The 22,892-nt window shown below is 44.1% G+C and overlaps 1 protein-coding gene across 4 annotated transcripts in view; it reads left to right on the top strand.

Annotated features, from left to right (window-relative positions):
• Positions 1-22,892, top strand: part of ptprub (protein tyrosine phosphatase receptor type Ub) — a 160,511-nt gene that overhangs the window by 44,502 nt on the left and 93,117 nt on the right. For all 4 annotated transcript variants that reach the window (XM_072394486.1, XM_072394487.1, XM_072394488.1 and 1 more), the window contains exon 2: positions 3,150-3,281. In XM_072394486.1, the coding sequence (XP_072250587.1) occupies positions 3,150-3,281 (132 nt within the window). The remainder of the gene's footprint in view (positions 1-3,149; positions 3,282-22,892) is intronic.

Consider the following 22,892-nt stretch of genomic DNA (forward strand, 5'->3'; position numbering starts at 1 on the left):
AAACACGAGAAATTTGGAGCCATAATTCAGGCATAAAGCAATACAGTTGGAGCAGCCAGGAAGGAAAAGCGTAGACTTCCCCCAACATATTCTCAATCCGGTCCTTGTATTGAACCATTTTCGGAGCAACGCCGTTTTTTTTTGTTTGTTAAGCCACTTAACACTGACCTGTGAGTCATTTGAGCTTAAAAAAAGACACCTAACCCAAGGGATGAACCAGTGATGCGTCAACACATCACAGAAAACTTAGTTAAGAACCGTTTTTAAAAAGAATAGGAAGCCATTCTTAAGGATGGGAAAAAAGCACCAGGTCTCACGGAGGGATGAATCCTCCCCAGTGCTCAGATCTCAACATTATTGAAGCAGCGTGGGATCGTCTTGACAGAGAACAGAACAAAAGGCAGCCGACATCCAAAGAAGAGCTGTGGGATGTCCTTTCAGAAGCCTGGAGAACTATTCCTGAAGACGACTTAAAGAAATGACAAGAAAACTCGTCGAGGAGGGTTCAGACTGTGTTGATGAAAGCAGTCACACCAAATATTGACTTTCAAACTTGTTAGAATTGTATGTATTGGCCTCATATGCTGTATTTACATCAATGTTTGCATGCTTTGACATCACTTTTTTCAAAAACCTATAGATACACACACAGATACATACATACAGAGATAGCTTTATTAACTCCAGAGGGGAAATAAGATTGAAACAGCGGTTATTATACACTGAATAGAATAAAAACACATCGTTAAAAAAACAAATCAATATTAACTTACAAGAAAGCAAAAGTGAAATACACTTTAAGAGAGGTAAGAGTGAGGTAGATAAGTGGGATTTGATTAAAGTGCAGGCTACTATGGTAATGTGCCATGATGAAAAGTGAACTGCCTTCATGACACTGAACACCCTGAGAAAAAACCTTAAATTGCTTCCCGGACCCATTAATCCTGCTTTGTAGTGCTGACTCCTGGCTATCCCAAGAGTCATGTTCTTTCAATCAGATATTAAGTTAACTAAATCCTGAAATTGAGAAACTGACAGTTTAAAGAGAAGAGCGCGGCAGGGACAAATAAAAAGTCCACAACAGAAAGTTTAATGCACAAGCTGAGGCTATCAGTACAAAAAGAAAAACAGGCTAGAGGCAGGGGGAGGGGAACAAGATCCAAGAGATGTCCAAATTAATCCCAAAACACACAATGAGTTACTTACAAAAGCCTTGGAGCAAGCACAAAGAAAGCAACGAGGAATACAAAACAGAAAGTAGCTCGAAAGCTGGAGCGCAAAGATCTGAAAAACAGTGGGAGTACCATGAGGGTGAGTAATGAGCCGATCGGACACAAGTCAGGAAACTTCAAAAACAGAGCGGCACATCGCACGAAACACACCAGGAAGGACACAGAAACCCAGAACCAGAGCGCCAGCTGGTTGACTTCAGCACATTTTAATGATAGAGTTTATGTCGCTGATTGAGAGGTTTAACGCATGTCATTTTCCCACCACGTTCGCTAAATTAAGGCGTTAAAAGCATTTCACGTAGTCACTTCCCACGGTGCCTTTTTCTTTTCTTTTCTTTTCTTTTTCTTTTTGTTTTTTTGCTAGGCATCGGCGCCCAAAACATTATGCCAGAGACGAGAAAAACAAGAGCATTTCAAAAGCGGCGATTTTTCAAACGCACCCAAGCGATCCGGGCACCCTCAGTCAACCGCAAATGACTTTAACCTTTGGCAATCTTGCGCACGAGTAGTAAAGATGAGTTGTGAAATTGTGAATCCTCAGCACAGTGAAGGCCGGATGTGTGTGTGTTTTTTTTCTTCCCGTCTGCCCTGTCATATTGAGAGCGTTTGTTTAATGGCAGATTAGAGAAAAAGAATGAGCTGCAATAAAGCCGCAGACCACAGGGGTCACCTTCAGGACCTGCTCGTGATTATTCCTGTCATTAGCACACTACGCCTCATGCTATCCTCTGCTAATTATCACTGACACTGACACTGACACTGGTTCTTGTGACTGAGCCGTTCAAACTGCCCACTGCTGGACTGTAATTCTCACACCGGCGGATGTGAAATGTGGCAACAGATGCAGAAGCACACTAATCTGAACCCAGGGGCTGTAAAAGCCAAAAGCTGCTCAATATAACTACAAAAAAAAAATAATATATATATATATATATATATGCAACAGATAGCAGACTAGTGAGGTATTGTGATGATCCCCAGAGTGCCTGCTCTCCTAGAATGTTTCTACCATTTGCACATGCCTTTGTGAATAGGAGTTTTGAATTCGTATTCTTGTGGGTGGTAATTATCCTCAGATGGAGGTGCAGTTCTTGCTTTCAGCCGGGCTTTGTATTTCTTTGGAAGCAATTAAATCTGTTGTTTGTTTGAGAAACTGTGTTTTTGGCACACGCTGAGAGCGACATACAGTATCGACCCGGAGGCCTGTCGGCAGCTGGCTGCTCAGACCAGGCTGATCGTCACTGTCCGTATGTGGCCATCTGATGTAATCACGTGTCTGACACTTTACGAATCCTTAACGTGAGGTATTATTGGTAATTTGAGGCATCGGCGTTGCATCATTTCTCGATGATAGCTTTGCTGCCTTGTGAAAACTCCTTTGAAAATCCTTTTGCACTGTTGAGTTCAAGTTAAACTGCGAGTGAGCCCGAGAGCACCGCAAGCCATGGCACGCCGGTTGCTTTTGCTGTGCTTTTCGTATCCTCTCTGAGCCACATGAGAGCTAACAGAGGTCAGCTCTCTGGTCTGAAAGTGCAGAGAGGTGGTCATTGTGGCTGGCAGCTGCAGTTGCACATAAAAATGTGGGAGGAAGACAACTTGACTCTGTGATTACTCTCCAACAAATACAAACGCTCATTTACAACATGGGGCTTCTGGTATATATATATCGGATGCAAATCTTAAACAGTAAGTTCAGCGTTGTGTGACTTTGGGTCCTTGGTTTGGACTATTACCTTGTTTTCTAGTCTCCCATAGCAGTAAACAAACCAATGATATCAGCCTCTTAAATAAAGAAGCAGATTCTTTCCAGATGAATCAATAAGAAAAGCAATGCTGTGTGTTATTTGCCCTTCTTTAACTCCTCTCAGTCCCGTCCTTTGAGCGAAATCAAATGTTCTCTTTTTCCCCTTCCTTTAGCCGCCGGCTGCACATTTGAAGAGGATTCGGATCCTAATCTGTGTGACTTCACCCAAGGTGAGGAGGACGACTTTGACTGGCTGTTGTTTCGGACCTACAATTCGCCTTTTGCCAGCTCTGACCTCCTGAAGGGTGAGTACTGTTCTCCTCGGCTCCCCCGTCCCCTGAACTTCACTGTTGCCTTAGGCTGTAGCCACTTTAGTCAAACTGTATTAGTATGGATCGGTTACAGATGATCCGGCTCATCTTACACGGAAACACGGCAAATGAAAATTCATGCGGCACAGGACGGGAAGCTATTTTTGAGCCATTACGTCAATTAACATGTGATTCTTGTTGTTTTCAAGTTGCCATAAAGTCTGAATAATACATAGACTACATACTGGAGGAGTGAGACTATGTGCAAAGCAGCTTATGCATGAGATTGGTGTCCATAATGCGTCCTGATTTAATGAAGTGTTCGCCTTCGTTTTGTCTGCGTCCTGCTAACCCCAAGGATAATTTTATGTTAACCAGCCTCACAGGACTAATGGAAACCAGCATTTCCCTGCCATCATCCTCTCTTCTGGTGGCTACCGGAGGGAGATGACATGCATAGTTTATAAGGCGCTCCTCCATCTCTGCATTACCAAATACCTGCAGGGATCTGACAAAGAGAAGACTGCTGCTTCAGCTTCTCAGCAAAAAAATATCAGTGGCTGCACTGGGCTCTCCACTAAAGTGCTTTTACGGAAAACTTGCAATTTGATTAGGGAATAGGCGTCCCTTGGGTGCAACCAATCAATCGGGCTATGAAATGGTAATGAGAAGTCGACACATCCATGGCGAAAAAACATGCATTTAAGTGTTTATTGTACAGGAGAAGGAGCGGGAGAGCGTGGATGCTCAGTGGAGGCATGAATTCTGCATTTCGGAGGAGAGGATGGACATGATTCGAAGGCAGAGGAGTCAGTTGAAATGGCAGATATGAAGATAGATAGGAGCAGATGGAAAGATGACAAGGGGGATACGATCTAAACAGAGTTAAATGCAGGTCCCAGGGGAGCATTCTGTCCGATTTGAAACTATCAACTCAAATTGCCTTTTGAAAATGGTATAAAGCACCCTGCATGGGTAAATGGCCCTTACTTGTTAAAGCTGGCTCCTTGTGATGTTGATGTACAGCCCTGAAAGTCCTCCTTGTCTGCAGGTGGTTATCCAAATACAATCCCCAGCTGGATAAATCCCACATTTAATTCATAACCACACCTCATTCACCACCACATCATCAGCATTCGAGTGAGAAACTGCCTGCAGCCACCAGCCTATTCACGGCCGGCGATGAGATAATTAATACTTTTCCCATTGGGTTTAATTAAAACTTGCTGCTATGGCATTTACAACAATCCTGGGCCTTCAGTGGAACAGTAGAGCACAGGTGGAACGAGGCAGGTACTGTAATCTGCACATGACGAGGCGGCAAGAGGGGCTCTGGAGCGGCCCTCGATCGATCAGTTCTGGGTACCAGGAGACAAATTTGGTTGAATTTATTATCCGCTCATCCTTCAGCGCTGCGCTAAAAGTAGTCCACTACTCATATTAATCAGCTGACTGTTGTCACTGTGCGGTGACAGCGGCATTTCCTCGTTATGCGACATTTTCACTGTTAAATAAGGTGGATAACCTTGCTGCAGACACCGGCTTTGGAAGTTTCTTTTTTTTTTTTTGTCTTTTTCCCCTCCTTTTTGACTTAATCCCCCCGAGTGTTGACTTCTATCCACGTATCACATTGAGCAGCCAAGGTAGGGGGATAACAAGAGTTTATGAGATAAGGCTATTTACATTGGGCCAGTATTAACTTTGTGGGGCTGAAAAATTGGTGTCGAGGGAAGATTAGTAAACACAGCTGAGATAGCAGCAGCTTGTGGCTCCCGGGAGAAATTAGAGACTGCCGCTCCTGTGAAAGAGAAAACAGTCTTGGATTAAAAAGAGAAGATAGACTGCAGTGCGATCTTAATAAGAATGGCACATTTTTATCAAACCCTTCTTCATTTTGAATTGGATTGAAGTTGGCTGGTTGATATTGTTAATCTTCGGTTCTTCTGCTGTTTTAATGAACGAGCCAGGCGTGCAGGACGATGACCTTGTGGAGAGGAGTGTGTGTGCATGCTAAGCGTCCCTTATTTCTTTTCTCTTTAAATGGAAGACTGTATCATTAGCATTGAAAGCATTGGGTGTGTTGCAGGATCTTCCGTACCACAGTACATAAGGTTCGCCTTTTTTCGTCACGGTTGAACGGTCAAATGGCCACGTATGCGACCCCGTTGTCATGACAACACGCTGAAACCGAAGCTCTTTTCAATGTCGGGACGGAAACTCTGCCGTTATTAATGTGTGCGATTAGAGAAACAGTTTTAAAGCACAATTATTCACATACTTACATCAGGAAAATGACGAGTCAGGAAAATGTTAAAAGTCAGATTCATGCCTCCATTCAGCAAATAACGCTTAGCATATATGTGAGGGTCTTGAGAATGTGAAATGACTTATTGGTGCCAGAATAGAATAGAATAGAATAGAATAGAAAACAGGCTTTTGTAAGCATAACAAAATAGCATGTAGTCGACTTAAGTGGCTACACTGGAAAAAAGGGAACAGCTCAGCTCTTTAAGACACAGAACAACACATCTTAAGGTTCAAGTGGGTAAGATAGAAAGTATCAAACTCAAGATGCTTTCTTACCCAAAATCTCAGTTGATTTACTTTATGACACGTATGGTCTCCATTTGTTCTTTATCTTATCATTTTCCTTGATTTACTGCATCATTGGTGCCAGGAAAGCCTACAGCCACCGATGGATCCAGTGGTGTAGTCGCTGTTGACCTGACGGTGCAGTTATTTACTGGACACACTAAATGCTAGACATTAAAAACATGCAAAACACAACGTTAACACCCCCCCCCCCCTTTTTTTTTTTATTCCTGAGAAATGTGATAGTCCTCACTGGCCAAGTCTCGAGTCTCAAGTGCCGCTGTGATGATAGTCAGACGATGGCAAAGATAGCGGCAGGGAAGTGCAAACAACTTGCACTTCATTACTAACCGGCAGCAAGTGCTTCATACGCTGCTTGCGTCCCTCCATAAATGACGGACTGGCCTTTGAACTAAACCCCTCCGATGGCCGCAGTGACCTTCAGGTGCGGAGGGAAATGTTGCCGCTGTCAACCGGCGGTTATAAGCAAATGTTTTATGCTCGTATTTTAGATGACAGTGACCTACTCTCGGAGGGTGGGGAGACATACATGAACATTATTCACCGAGCGGAGCCATAGGTCAATGGATTGGTGTCATTCTGATTAAACACGAGAGTTGCAGCTTTTTGGATTTTTCCGTGCGTTTCTCGTCCCTTTCTCATTCATCTGACTGAGAGTTTTACAAATGCCCAAGTACAGTTTTTACGACGTCAAATGAATGAATTGGTAAGTAAATGAATGGTTCTTAACACAGAAAGAAACCCTGTAGCTTATGTCATTAGCCACGAGCACAAATGGGTTCTTCCACGAATGCCCTCGACTCTTAAGATGAGGATTTAGACTTCAGAAAGGTCAGAGCTTACATTAAGCGTGTCTTTATGCTTTGTCGCAGGGTCGGAGGCCACATACGTTAGCAGCGAAGTCCGTGTAATGACATTTACGGCGCTAATTCACTCTAAGACAGTTAGAGACCTTCATCTGTACCTTCAGCATCCTCCATCAGGTGGCCGGTTGAAAAGTTTCAGTCTGGCCTCTCCCATCTGTCAGCTCTCACGCCTGCTTGGCTTCATCATCTCGCGGGGAGCGGCTACACTTCACCACATGTGTCATTGACATTGACCCGGGATTCGTTTGTGTCTTGAAGGGACGAGGCAGAGCGAGCACACAGATACGTCTGCAGTGGGGGGAGTTGTTGTTATCAGAGGTGTCGGCCAATCCTTAATGGGTTGATAGTTAGTTACACCGCCTTCCTCTACCTGTCCCTTCTGGCAGACTGCATTCACCGTATATGCTTTGAAAAACATTGAATAAGTTCTCCCAAACAGCCAGGTAATGGGATTTGAATTCACAGGTTCTTTCCATTTTGCTCCAGTTTGACGCGTTTCTAAATTGCTCAGCTGCATGCCAGTGAGGGCAAACGTGATCACTTACAGCAGCAATGACAAGCTTCTTGTAAGTAAAATCCCCCATAATCATACAGCTGACAGCTCCTCATTAGCGCTATGTAATCTATTATTAACGTCAGTTACGCAGAGTCACCCTGAACCCTGGAGTTTTCACTGGATTGTTTAAATGAGGTCGGACTGGGGGGGTGGGGGGTGGTTGGGGACCGACCTCTTGTGCCCAGTGCCCTATTAAAGAGCTGGAGGAGTAGCAAAAAAAGAGAGAAACCTAGTCCGCTCTCATTTGGGTTTCTTGCTCTCTAATAACTCCAACTTACAGCATACATCTCTATTTTTGTTACTTCTTATTCCTGAAAAATCGAGCTGAAGGTTCCTAATAAAACATGAACCAATAAAGATTCCAGTCTTCTTTGCTGAGCTCTGTGGATGGGCCCCGCTTTGTTGAAAATGAAGTTGTAGCTCACCATTTCCAGGTCTACAAAATAGTGTCAACACATGGCAGAGAGGCTTCTTTTTAGCAACTTGGGAATAAAAATATTCATCAAAACTGCTTGAAATTCAGTCTAAGTTGTTAAAGCCGGTAAAAGTCACACGTTCCTGGCTTAGGATTTCACTCGCTCGATGTATTTTTAGGACTGCGGTCACGTGCAATCATAACCGTGCAGCTCTTGCAGTTTGCGAAAAAGATTAAAAAAAAAGAGAGCGAAGTGATCAGTGGTTTATTCCTGTCACATGTCTGTGTCATAGGACAAGAGTTGGCGGGTGTGTTTTTTAAGCGGCATCCAGTTTTGGATTGCAGACTTTCGCCTGCTGATTTTATTAATTAGCACCCCCTCAGTCAGAGAGGGAGGAACTAATTAGTGAAATCGGCCTTGATTTATTTATTTTTTTTGTTGGTGGGAATGAAAATCTTCCATGGCCCAGAGGGGACAGCGCCGCCTCACTGGGATAAGTGCTTATGACTCATTACCTCAAGGCAAAGAAGATCCCATTTATCGATCAGTCGGGTCTGAAAGCCCCGGTCTCCTTGTAGAGCATCTCAAAAAATGCCCGTCGCTACCCAGAACCTCTCGAAAGAAGATGAATTGATTGGGATGTTATTTAGAGAAGTGAGCATCAGCTCCCTTCATGCCTTTACATGTGGAGGAATCATTACTGGGAACGATTGAGGCACAGCTGGGAACGGCAGACATATCGTCACCCTTTGAAGCCTGCAGTCCAGCAGGGCTGTACACTGTGTCCATTCCTTTTGTTCTGTTTTTTTCACTCACCCACGCACACTCCCAGGTGATGGGTAGGTATGGTAATGCAGCCCCCTTTGGCAGTGGCTTCTGTCTAATTAGTGTCGCTTTAGAGGGAGAGCTAGAGGGCTTTTATGTGTAAGGTTGCAGGTTTAACAACATAATTGATGCGGTGGGAGCTCACTCGGGATCGCAGCCAAGTAAACTGTCTTGGTGGACCTCCTTAACTCAGGTGAGACGAAGCGGCGTAACAGTTCAGCTCGTGTGGATGACAGGTGCAGTGAAGCAGGGAAAACCTTTGCTCAACAAATTGGGAATCTGGATTTAGCTCATTTAGCCATCTTTAGTTTTGTTTATCGTACTCTTTTGATCATCTCAGCACAATTTGCAGGACTGAGATTCATCAAGCCGACTCAAATTATGAGGTCATAACGTCAGCACGAGGACACAATGATAGCTTTTTGTCTTTTTGACATTTTCTGTTGAGGAGAAACTTTACAATTTCAAAACCAGTTTAAAAAAAAAAGAGTGCTAGCAGTGAAAGCCTCGTCCTGTGTGTGTGCGCACAATGCCACAGCAGTCTGAGCCGCCGACTTTGATGGCCGGCGCTCTGCTGGCGCCTGGCTTTTGCAGGACAAAAAAGAGTGGCGACTGAATGACAGTCATTCCGTGAGTGTGCACCAGGGTAACATGTGACAGCTGCTGACTGACTGATTTCAGTGCTGCCTCTGCTGGGGTGTGACGGCACAGCCGACCCGTGAAGACTTCTGACATTTCTGTTGCGATTGTTCTCAGCTCCGTTTTACTGTGACCCTACAAATGTGTGAAATAGCACATTTGAATATTTTCACAACCTTACGATGCTATCGTGAGCTACTGACGATTCTCTGAGTCAGCTGAGAGGACTATTTTCGGGTGCAATTCACGAGCTACCTGCCTCTTTATTTCTTTTCATTTGTTCTTGTGGTAGATAATGCACTGCGGCAGTTTGATATCCTCTTCGGATTGCTAAAGTACACTGAATTCCGACTTGTTTTGAACCAGATTTGTTCTGAAATAATTCTAAATAGTGGGAATAGTGCAACTGAGCATGTAAAGGTTCTACTTTTAAAATATCGCATCCAAGTTAGGCTTTAAATTTGAGGATCAGCTGAGACACAACACTGATAAACTGACCTCATTAAAGGTTTCAACCAACAGCAAAAGGAAAAGTGGCCTTTTCTGTTTCGAAAAGGATTAAATGCATATATTATGACGTGGTTATGGATAAAGCAAAACGTAAAAACCCAGTTAGATCTGTGTAAAGATCCAATTACAGTTTCTTGGTGTGTCCATGACTTAATAATATTGATCTGCAACAAGAGCACAGAGCTGGCGTCAGTGGGATGCTTGTATAACTGAATTTTACATCACAGGCTCTCTGTTACTTTCTAAGTAAGCAAAAGATTAACAGGCTTGAAGCATCTTTTTGAATCAAATGTGAACACTGGAATTAACTTGAAAGACATTTCCACTCACGCTCGCTGGCTTTGAACATGTTCCTCTAAATATTTGAAGTTATCTTTCTTCTCCTCTTCTCTGCTAATCACACATTCTCTCTTTGGTGATGCAGAGATTGGGAAAAGCTTTGTGTGTGTGCCGGCTATGGGTAGTTAGAGTATGTGTATCTGGATACTTCCCAGCCCCTGTGTTCCCTTCTACTCCTCTGTGCTTGCGACTTTTCTCTCCAGCTTTAGATCTACACCAGTCCCAAGCCTGAAGTCGTATCAGGAAGTTTCCAAGTGTTTCTTAAAATTCTGTTTGTGCGCAGGCCTGAATTTAGCTTTCTCGATGCACATGAATTTGGAATACGCGAGTAAATGTGACAACAGTTTGAGGCCCTTCACTCACATGCTCACGAGTAGTTTATGAGTTTTCATGGAGGGAGGGGGCCATCTCTTATTTTTGGAAGCAAAGGGAGAATAAATGTCAGAATGACATAAAAGCAGATTTGTTACTTCTATTGATTAATGACACATCACCTTTCCGTCAGCTTATAAGCTCTCTTGCTCGAGGCATAAACAGTCGTTTCTTATATTTATACCATTTATAGCATTTGCAATGAGATCATTTACCGTAGCTTTAACAGCATTTTCCCCATATCCTTACCAATCCCTGATCAGGTTGTTTTCTCTGTACACTTGATGCATTTCAAATGTACCGTATGCATTTCTCTTCTGAGAGTCAAGACTCGGGGGTTGCATTGGACCAGATGAAAAGAACTGATATCATTTGTTTTGTTCACCATCGAGAATAATGGTGCTGCCATTTATTTTCCAAAAGTGGAAAATCCTTCACATACTGGCTGCACTTTCTAGGCAAAAACTCCTGTTCCTTCTCTTAATTCACACATGCCAAACAGAAGCGGCTCAGCCAGGCATCACTGTGTCCTTAGAAACATCAAGCAGGTGTCGCTAAACCAGCTGAGTGACTGCAACATCAATGATTAGAGTAAGCACGCAGGATTCGGGGCTGTTTCACCTCTCTTACTACCTCCCTTGCCGCCTAGGAGGCGAATTGTTGGCGGATCATCTTTGAAACTCTGTTCCAACTCTGCACTTTCACACATGACACGATGCACAACAAAGAGGCACATGAGCTTTGAATTGATTTCATGTAACAGAAATCCATTCAACACATCAACGCATTTGACTTTGATGCCTGAAACTGGGATTCGAAATGCAGATTACTTTCTGAAAATACTCAGCCACATTATTATCTTTCTCTCACACTGAACAAGCTTTCTTATGGACATGACTCAATAACAATTAAGCTCTTTCCCCATAATCAACCGCAGTAACAACTGGGGCAACCCTATAGTCAATGGACAAGAGACCCTTTGAGAATTCTTCATGCAGTCTTTTTATCCTTATCGCCTGGCCAGCCAGCAAAAATTCACAATTTAATTTCTGGCAGTTAAAACAAATTGTAGGGTAAATAACAGCCCGATGTAATTAAGTCTTATTGTTATCTCAGGCATGTTTAACTGGCTCTAAAAATGACTTACTGTAATCTTGCCACATAGAGGTAAACCTGAAGTTTATCAGTGATGCTTATTCTCCGTTATTATTAATAAAACTGATCACGCTTGACTGCTTTAACAGCGCATTGTGGCAACAAACCGGCCCGCATGCCACCGCACTCATCTCGCTTTGCAATGAGAGCGTTGCACTCATCCTTTCCGACTTGCTGATTCACTGTTTGAATGGCATTATCCTCCAGTGTCTGCTTCATTTTTGCTGTTAGATCGGCCCGCTTTTCAAGGGGGAAATGAAATGTTGCGCCGATCTCCTGTGGGAGCGCCACGTCGCCACCATCTGCCTAGAAATGCAGCGCCCTGTGTCCCTTTGGGACCCGAGTTCACACTTTAGAGATCCCACTGGGGGACACTGGTTGCAACTGGAAAGATTTGCAAAGCAACTCCTGGTACGCCACAGCTCGCACAAAGGGGCTCATAAAACGACGCACCCTTGCACTTTGAATATCACAGCCATAAATCCATAAATGATAAATCCATTGTGTCAAAGCACAATGCCAGAATTCAAATCAAAATGTCTGTTACATATTTAGATTGTCTGTCTCTGCGGCTGGGTTTGAGAGGCAGGTATCGTTTAGTTCTGAAGCTGCTGTGTGTGCTTTAAGTGCCCTTAACATAATCGCGGGGTGCAAAAGAGCTCGATGAACATCCCTGCAAATAGCATGAGCTGAATCTATATGTAGCCATTGATCCTCTGCTGGGAGACTTAATGATTGCAGTGAGTTTCCTCTGTAGATAGTGGGTGGCAATCCAGTTGCCCGGAGAGCCTTTGAGTGTAGGTTATTTCATCACCATTTGTTGGAATAACATTGATTTGAGATGTAGGATCCTCTTGAGTTGGCGTCTGGTTGGAGGCTCATGAAGTGCCAAAAGGATCCTTTAGAGTCTGAAGGAGTGGGGACAAAACATCTTTTTCTTCTTCCTTGTCTTCCCACCTAATGTGTAATCCATTGCTGCCATTCTCAGTCGCACATACTTCCTCTCAGGTGCAATTTAATTCAGCGGCGTTGCCATAATAACTCTTGTCGTGCACAAGTCTCTGTCAGTAATTGATATGTAGGCACCGCTTCTGGGTGGAGCCATTTGCATTAAATCGTGTTAACTGATATGATAATGAATGGGAAAGGCCTGATGCAAGCAGAATGACTAACTCGAGATGGATGGCTATTTGAATTATACACAATAAGTAATATATTATATCCGGTCTCAAGGGTCCACTGCTCTCCCTGAATTTGTAGCCTGTCTTTTACTGGGAGAGGCCGGACCTGCCTGATTATGAATAGCGCCGGGATGCGACAGCTTCTTCATCTTCCTTACCGTCATTAATGATATGTGATGTGGAGAGAAATGGGCATGTAGGAAAATATATGTTTAAGGTGAGACAAAAAAAACCCCAAACAAACAACTCAGACCGGCCAGGAGAGTGATGTTCTCTCTAACGTGCTCTGATTCAGGGTCTTGCACGCCAGTCTGATTAGTATGCTGTTCATCTCTATGCTTTTAACTAGGCTGTTGATAATTAGCTTCCCAAGCTTCACTAAATTTTATTATTCTCCATTAATACACATGAAGCATTTTGCCTCTCAGATAAAAGATTTGCAAAAAAAAAAAAGGGGGGGGGGGTGGGGGCCTGCGGTTGACTAGAAATGAGGACGAATTGGCTTCAGTGAAGTCAGTCACTTTAATTTAATCATTTATTTGCCTCTGCTCAAAACAATTAATAACAGTTTCTTTTTAACCGCGCTTTCACAGCAGTCACAGTTCAAGGAGGGAATTATGGGAGTTGACGGCCTGAGAAAAAAGCCAATATTTGAGTGTAGTGGCAGTGTTTGGAGATGGCAGATTAAAATTCCTTAAATTCCTCCCTTCCCTGTTCATTCAGGGACGGCAGCCCGCTCGGCGTGGTGCTCAGATTTTAAATGAGGGTAAAAGCGAGCTCTGCTATCAGCGCTGACAGGCACCCCGAGTTAATGTATCACGCTTGGTAGTGAGAGGAGAAAAAAGTTAGTTTGCTGCATTCGGTACATGTGTCACATGCTCTTACCTGCCGGGTTGTGCAGACTCCTGTAGCGGCGATCGCGTCGTTATCCAGGTCACACAAACCAGGACAAAAGGTAGAAGCTAGTGGTTCTGATTGGCCGTATGGTTGGACATCACACAGGACGACTGTAAGGTGCAACCAGACAAAATGTCTCTATCTATTTTTTTTCTCGACATACATTGATTAGCCAACCAGAACGCAGCGGCAGTGGATGAGGAACTACTCCCCATGATTCAACAGCTTGTAGAAGCACCTTCAGCAGCATAAAGTTGAAGTAATCGTTTTCTGTGTGGCGCCATCATGATGAGGAATTTTGGACCACTCTTTGTTTGAAGGTCGCGTCAGTTAATTGCATTTTACAGGCATTTGTCAACTCTCAGCTCTCTTAAGTTCCAACCACAGTGTTTCAGTCAGATCAGCTTCATCTTAGACTGATGGGCAGCGACAACTGCTTCTCTAAGATCATTGCTGATGTCTTTCCCCCCTTGGCATTGTGTCAACACACACCTGAACGCTCCAGATCAGCAAACTTCCAAAACTTCTCCTTTAATAGAGGTGCAGTACAGTTTTTTGACCAATCCCAATCATATATTTCTAGCAGACTGAAAAAGCAACATAGCTGCTGCAGCCAAAGTGGGAAGGAGAGCTGATAAAAGAATGCCGAATGAATAAATCAATTTGGTTCAAATCACCGCCACGTCATCAAAGGACGATCTAGATCTGATGATTTTTTGTTCGATAAACGTGTATCTCTGAAGCAGGTGTGAAGGTTTTTTTTATTATCTGGCGCAGTTGTTATTTGCATTCAATAAAGTACAAACAGAAAAGCAATTAATTACGCATCCTTTTATGCAATTTGGTGAGTTGGATGTGCTGCACACTCGCTTTGGGAGACAAGTAAATCAGTTATAGTCCACTGATGACTTTAAGAAATGAAATAATGTCGGTCCAAATGTTGAGAAGCGATAAGGGACAAGTTGCAGAGCTATCAGTCGCTGTTTTAGGCAAAATCTCTCTAATGATGGGTTTTCTGCGCAAAAGTCAAACAGTGTAGGCGGAGACCCTCACTGTCCGCACGCTGGCGTCTTTTTAATTTTCTACGAGGGGTGATTGGTTGAGAGGTGGAGCCTCCGTACCCTCATCGCCTGCTCCGTCGCAGGTGAGGTTTCCTGCACAGGGGTCGCCATGGTGATACAACCCATCCTGCTTAGTGGTACACGTCCCTGGAAAGGATCAGACGTTTTTGTTCCCCCTTTTTTAAAATGACTTCCTAATACAGAAACCTTAGAATTAACAGAGGACGTATTTGTTATTAACGCGGCTCCATTATCTATCTATACGTATAAAGGGTGATGTTCTTTAGTTTTTTTTTTTAAGAAAAAAACCCTTTCTGAGTCTTTGGAGTCCAACTCTGGGTCATCACTTAACATAATGTCCAATTTATGCAAAACAGCCACCATGAGGCAATGAAGTGAATAATGGGCCACGGATACTCGGATGATTCGGTGTCCAGTTTCATCACATTGCTATGTTGATAAATGGGAAAAAATATCTCTAATCCCTAGCTTTGTTCTGGGAGCCACAGTCTGAGAGCACTCCTTTGAAAATTGTCATGTAGCGAAAACTGTCTATTTCGCTTAATTGGGATGAGAAAGTTAATGTTCATCTTTGCTGTGATATTTCCATCCATTACGACCAACTTTGGCAGTCCTTTCTTGAAATATAAGCCTCACTTTTCATCTTCAGCCGCTCCTCCAAAGGGAAAACCAAAGAGTAAGATGAGACGGGGCTGCCTTACAAGGGGATTCTTCAGTGTCATTTGAGAGGAGGAGGATGATGATATGTCTTAGAAGATTATATGCGTGAGAGACAGTGGAAGCCCTCCAAACACCGGACTTGCCAGAGATGGAATATTTTTTCCGGTTGCAGCAGGCCCCTGGAAGCAGAGATTCTCATTTTGAGGAGTGTCTTGTGTGCTTTTATGGCATCTGTAAGATTACTACATTCGATTCCATTCTCACGGTCATAACAGTGTTTACTGCCTCCATCAGATCTGCTCGGCGCCTCCCACCTTTGGAAATACTGACTGCAATTATAGAGCGTGAGTGTCACAAAGAGGTGGCTGTGTTTTGCGATCATGATCAAATTGGGGCTTCAGATGTTCGCGCGAGCCACAGTTTGAAACCCGAGAAATGCTCTGAGAAAGAAAAGAAAATCTCAGAATTTCATTCGGAGAATAACTGGAGAAACATCAGAGACGCTCGCGAGCCGCTTCGACCGTGGCGACACAATCTCTGCCGCCTTTGTGTTGTTTGTGATTCCGGCGAAGAGCGCGTCCCTCTGAGGAACACTCCCAGGTTGTTAAAGCTAATTACTGCTGTGGGTTCTCCACCAGGAGCTGTCTGACGGAATTTGCTGAGATATTAATATCAGATGACGGGAGTGAAGACGGTGGCACATGCTTTAAATTTTCTACGACACAAGTGCCACACACGGACGACGAAATGCGGCACGAGCCCTGAGATGCACACCATTACGGCTGCATACAGCGTGCTGACTCCATGCACACTTTGCATGCACAGCATCTGACTTATGAAATAAAAACACTTTAGTGAATCAACTTCGCCTCCCCCCTGCCCCCCTGCCACTTTATGTGACTTTTGAGGCGTCGCCATAAGCTGAAATCTGGAAGCTCTGCATCAGTTTTATTGTGACAGTACAATTATGAAGCTCCAGCTCCCACTGCTGTGTGGGCCGCTTCCTCGTCACCTTGCTGAGGGCCATGCTCTCTAAAGGGAGCAATAGAAAAAGCCATAATCATAACTTCAGTGCAATCTCATATTCTTTTACACGCTTTGCTTGTAATGTTTGTCATTGCAGAGAAAACAGGGAATTTGAAAATCTAACTTGTGGGAAATGAAATGTTTTAAAGTCTCCACGCTGGCGCTCCTCTCGTCGTCTGATGTGTTCTCTTTGAGGTGGCAGGACGATCTGTGATGTGCAGCTGGAAGCCTCTCATAAGGCTCCCTCAAACAGCTGTGGGATTTGCACATCGCTTAACCTAATTTATTTGGGGCCTCTTCGGAGGCAGAGGAGTTGTCCCACCCTTGGATCACATGCACCTATTTTTACTCGCACACACTGTTAGTGCCTTCTATGTGTGGACTCCCCAAGGAGAAATAGCTTTTCTTAGCAGCTTTCACTAAGGCCGATCAACTCTTAAACCAAGTTTAAACCCTTAGAAATACATTTAAGCTTGCGGGATCCAGCATTTTGGTCCTCACAAAGCTGACAGACCCTAGAAGTGTGGTGTGCCCCCAGCATCCAGACCCCATGAGTACAGTTAAGCATGAATACACACAGACAAACTAACATTTCTCAGCCCGTCTTCAAACAATGCATTTGCACCTGTATCGCCGCTGTTCCACAGCTTATCTCCCTCTCATTTGCTCAGGATGTTCCATCCCCGTCGAACACTTTGAGCCTCACTTCACACCCAGCTGTAGTATGATATTGAGAATGAGATGACACTGCTGTTCTGTTGCGGGGCTTCGGTTGGTGCATTATGAATGCCCTCTCTCACAGACATGTTGCAGCAGACTACACTAGGATCTTGGTTCCAATTCTCTGGAGAGGGGAGCTGTCTGCGGCAGGGCAAGAGCAGCTGAACAGCAGTAACTGGCGTCCCAACCCGTGCTCGTAGCCATAGGCATGTATGCCTCTGGGTGCAAGTGTCTTTTTTCTTTTTACTCAAATGTCTGCCGGTGTGTCAGTCTCTAGACACTCCATCTACACCTTGTCGCAGTGCTTTGTAAAGGGCTGACACCCCTCATTTCTCCATATGACGCTTCCAGACTTTCTTGTAGTTCTTTAAAGCGATCTCCAGCAGTCGTTTTCCAGACTTTCTGATAGTCTTTCAATCATTTTCCGTTGGACACGTCACAATTGCTCTATTTCTTTCATTACATCTATGGAAATGGCCGAAGATAACACAGTTTGACTGTGGCGATTCCCAAAGAGCCCTTAAGGTGAAAACTTGGCATATCTCAGCTTGGTGTGCGATGTGTCTTAAACGAACCACAGAAAAGATCTCTGAGTGTTACGTCTGGACCTCCAGTTGATCCATCTATTGGCATTATTATCATTATTATCATTATTATTGGCATTATCCATTGTTGGCAGCCAACGTCCAAAGAAGAGCTTTGGAATGTCCTTCATAAAGCCCGGAGAACTATTCCTGAAAACCTCCTAAAGAAATGACCAGAAAGCGCTACTGAATATTCACTTTATGTTTCCACACGTTTCAGTAAGCTGTTGCATCCATGGCACCCATGGGTGTCTCAAGGCTTTTGCACAGCACTCCACAGCTGAGTTTCAGGCGAACTCAGTCTTCTTTCGGTTGTTTTTGCCGTCTCCCTTCCCGATCCTGTCCTCTCTTACCCTGTGCCAAATAAAGTTAAACGTACAGAGACCAACTTGCTGCAGAAAAAAAATCTACCCAATTAGAGACTTATCTGATGTTACACTATTTCTGCTATGGGCTTGCCTATCTATTTTTAATTGAATCAGGAGATGAGCGAAATAAAGCAGATATTCCTCCCACATTTCTTGGAGCTTGATTACAGACAGACTGTTGAAAATTCCAACGGCCGGGTCAGAGCTGTGCTATCTCCTTCCACGATTAGGGGGCCAGATAACCAAAGATTTATTAGCCAAACATCCCGACAATTAATTAGGAAGCTTGGCTAGACTAATCCTGTTTTCACGGGCTGGAGCGGGTCGAACTCCCTTCTACTACCAATAGGAGAGGAACGGCAGCTCAAAGACAAGGCCAAGAAGGAAAGGCTTAAAAATGCTAACAGCTTTCCACAGTTTTCCACCGAGAAGTGTTTGTACGGCATTATTTTATGTCTCTTAGCCCTGTCTCTGAGTGTGCATGTGTGTGTGTTTGTGTGTGTAATAACACCCCGCAGGACAGGGATATGTGCGTAGATGTGTGTAAGAGGATGGACACGTACACTGGAGGTTTACAGAGACCGGAGTTTACAGATGCAGGGTGCAGATATAAATCCTCCCTCCCTCCTATCCACAGTTCAAAGGCTCGCCTATAAAAACTCCTGACTTTCAGGCTCCTCCTTCATTCCGCCGCCCCATGGCTCCGCTTGGCCTCACCTCACCAAGACCTCGTGCCCTGCGAGGCTCGCGCAGGTCACAGCGCCACGCAGAAACATGCAGTCTGCTCTCTTTGTTCTGGGCGCTTGACATTTGCTCTCATAAGACCTCAGATGGTTGAAGCGCAGCGCACACCGGCGAGCAGATGGCCGAGGAGCTTTGTTTTGGTCCTAAAATAAGCCTTCTACTTTGGGACCAAAGCAGAAAAATCCTGTGGAACCTTGAGGGAAAATCACTCAGAGCATCATGATGACGAGCCATAGTCGTAGCTCCTATACCTGAGCACATGGCTCCAAACTATACGGAAATATAAATCTGCTGTTTCAATCACTCAGAGAAGATGATGGGAAAATCACAGACATGGGTGCTAAATATCTGTCTGTTTAGATTTCCAAAAACTTCTCAGCGTGACACAAATGGTTGTGTTCTCAGCTGTATGTGTTTTCTTCCCCTCCTCTTAGTCATAACATATAAATAACTCTTTGGCTAATATTAAACTCTACCTCACTCGGAGAGTGGATTGAATTAATTATGCACTTAAGAATAAACTCTTAATCTCGTGCGACATTCCATATTCCAATTTCCTCGTCCTCTTGTTTCTCTCAACAATAAAGTATTTAAGATCAGATTCGTATGCATGAAAACGAATTTTTTAAAAGTAGTAGCCACACAATACAACGGCGAGATGTGCTCTTCTCTCATAGAATCAGAATGAATAAAGCAGCACAGAGAGCAGTTTGCTCAGCATGCCGGAGAATTCCGAGGTTCTTAATGAGGTTAGAAGGTCTGAACGGAGAATACAGCTTTCTGGTCCGCGGCGTGCTATGCAGCCTTCAGGTGTGAGTAAGACTGAAAAGGTGAAGAAGGTCATGCCTCTCTGAGCACATATTTCTTTAAAATCGCATCTGCATGTTCAGCAAATCTCAGTGGATAAAAAGAGTTTAGCAAACTCTTTGAATACCCGAGGAAATAACGCCAGAAGTGGAGGCCGTCTTGCCAATCGCCAGGATAGCACTTTGGTTCCTGGTGTAATTCAAGTTTAATGGCACCCGCTTTACCCCTTAAGCCCTGTGTGAGCTGTATATATACTTTAAATCTCCACCTGATAACCATCTAAACATCTTGAGGTTCTTTCTGTAACAGCTCCACAGATCTATGGCCAAACTCAACTGCTCGGGGTCGGACGGAGGGGAAAACACAGTTAGTCACCTCACTTGTCGCTTATCGCCACGGGGCTCCAGTCTGCAGCCATTTTTTGAGTCAGTGCAACTAGATTTCTGCCATTTCTTGTTTGATTTTTCTTTTTCTCCACCGCAAAGGTTTGGAAAAACCTTGCGAGAGCCGTGGCTGGTGTAAACAACAATAGAGCACAATTAATGCTGCATCCTTCGCAGACAATGTTCTCTTCTCAATGTACTCGGTGTACGAAAAAAAAAAAAACAGCCAACCTTGGAAAGATTTTCCTTACAATGTAGCTAGACCCAGAACAAGGGCCCTCAGGGAGGTGGAGGAGGTTAGGATAGATTTTTTATGCTCAGCATCTTTCATGAATCAAACATACACACACCACCGGGAATTAACTTAAGACTAAGTTCAAGTATAAATCCAAGCACATTTTTATAAATGAGGCCCCAGGTATCTGCCTATGCACCTGTTCAGACCGCTGAAACTAAGGTCCTCGTGGCTTAACAAAGTTAGCTCTGAGCCCTGCACTTCCTGGCTTCCTGTAAGGTAAAGCCAGCTGGTGGATCCTTCAGTCTCTGTCCATCTGGCTCTATTGTTGATTACAGACAGCTTGGATGTCGAGGCAGAAATAGGGCCCGGAGCTCGCAGGAGCTCCCTTGGGCTGCTGCTTGGCAGGGCTTTTCAGAGCTTCTCTTTCACAAACCCTCTGAAAGCGAGCTCCACAGTCTCCACGGTTGCCTAATGGCCACGCTGCTGCTTTTCAGAGTTTGGCAGTTGACAGTTCCTGATCCTTTTTAAGCAAGAGGTGCAGATAAAAGCTCTGCTAGGAAACGAGGTGAAGTAGACTCTGAGTTTTCCTCAGAGATTTAGAAACTGGGAGAGTTTGGGAAAAGAGGTTTTTGTGTGCTGTGTTGTATTGATTGTTTTAAAGTGAGCTCCAGAAATGCAGGAGATGGCTGCTGCACCATTCTGTAAATTTAGCACTTTGCAAGCTTTGTCTGCATAAAATTCCCTCAAGGCTCGCTGGCAGCAAAGAACAGATCCACACAATACTGACAGTACAAGAGGAATGCAATGTACAAATGTTCAGTTCTTATTTAGAAGGACACACTGTGTCATCAAAATTCTGATTTAACGAATGAAAACTTTGCACAGCACATCAAATGTATATTTAGACCAGCTCCAGTTTAAGAGGCTAATACCAGGCTGAAGGACAAATGCATATGCACTCAGTGTTGAAAGACGTTCTTATCGAGCACAGAAGCCACAGACCTTGCAATGATTTCAGCAACGGTCACGTGCACAAGTACCGTTTACACAGTTAATGTAACTGATGAGACATCTAAGTTTGAGACGAGTTCAGAGCTGCGGCAGGTGGTGAACCAACAAGAAGAGGTTTCAGTGGAGACTTACAAAGGAATGAAAAAAGAACGAGGCCTGAATCGGAAAGATGGAGTAGTATGAATTTGCACACCAAAAAACAAACAAAAAACAGATTTATGTAATGGACGTTGAACTTTTGTTTTGGCCTTGATGCGCACAGCTTTGTGTTCACTGGCTCCTCACCTGTGTCAGGCGCTGCCACCAAGTATGGCTTCATTTGCTTTAGCCGAGTGTCTTGATGGTCAGTGATAAAACAAATAACTGCAGAGGTGTGTATACATCTGTCCAAATGGCTGTGGGGGGCCCCTGTTCCAGCACACCATGACACTACTGACCAGGAGAATTGTAAGGAGAAGAATTCAGAGGAGCTCATGAAAAAAAAAAGGTGAGAAATGACAGCAAACGAGTTCATTTTGACACGGTGGATTATGAACACGAACTAGTTCCTCTTTGATCCGTGGGAACTTTGAACAAGTTCTAGTGAAGTGTGAACTCGTACAACACCGCCTGCTCTGAAGCCATCATCCGGTCACCTCAAGGTGCACTGACTCCACAGAAAGAAGCAGAGAAAATGATTGCAAAACTGAATTTAATCTCGGGAGGGATTGTGGGTAAAAAAAAAAAGAAAAGAAGGAAGAAACCAGGGCGTTGAGCGTTACAACTCTACGAGCCACGAAGGCGGAAAAAAGTCACGAGGAAAAAGACACGAGTCTGAAAGATTTCCATTGTGTCGGTTTTAATTACTCCACATTGTATTTTGCGTGCACAGGTCTTACAGTTTGCGTCGTACCGAAGGCGGTGTGCCGAAAAACAAAGGCTCACGAACTGCATGCTGAACTTGCTTTGCTGCCCGGCTGGAGTTTCTTCATTTCTCAGGGAAGGTTTTTTTTTTCTTCTCCCTTGTCAAGACAAGGATGTCACACTCAGACAGGCTCCACGAAGACGGTCAGTGTTAAAGAAAAGAAAAGAGAGAAAAAGAAAAGAGAAGAAGGCTCTTCTCAGCCAGCGCCGGTAGGAATCGATGGGAGGTTAAACAAAAACAGAGGAAGAAAAGCACAGCTTCTGCCAGGCTTCGGATAAACAGAGGAGGTTTTCGTGGGTTGGAGAAAAGAAATTCTCTCTCAACTTTGGTGTCGTATGCAGATGTGATATTTCAGCATAGAGATGGCGAACAGATGCTGTTTAAGTCCGTAGATAAATATGTCATCATTGCAAAGGACAACCATGCTTGGGTTCCATATTGTCTTCGTCTGTTAGGGCAAATGCAGCATCTATTTATTTTTTTTCTTCAAACACGGTTGTGCAGTTAGTCACGGCTTCCATAATATGCTTTTATGTTACAGCACGACCATCTGAACACACAGCAGGTGTTTACTTTCAGCCATTTTCCCATCAAGTGACAGCTACAGTCCCCGCGCAGTGCTCATGGCACTTTACTGCACTCGTTAATTTGCATAAAATCTTAAGATTACTACCGCATGAATATTGAATCCCTCGTTCTTCGCATATGC

Source organism: Leuresthes tenuis, unplaced genomic scaffold (genome assembly GCF_036924035.1).
Source record: "Leuresthes tenuis unplaced genomic scaffold, fLeuTen1.0.hap1 SCAF_10, whole genome shotgun sequence".
In the NCBI taxonomy this organism is placed as follows: domain Eukaryota; kingdom Metazoa; phylum Chordata; class Actinopteri; order Atheriniformes; family Atherinopsidae; genus Leuresthes; species Leuresthes tenuis.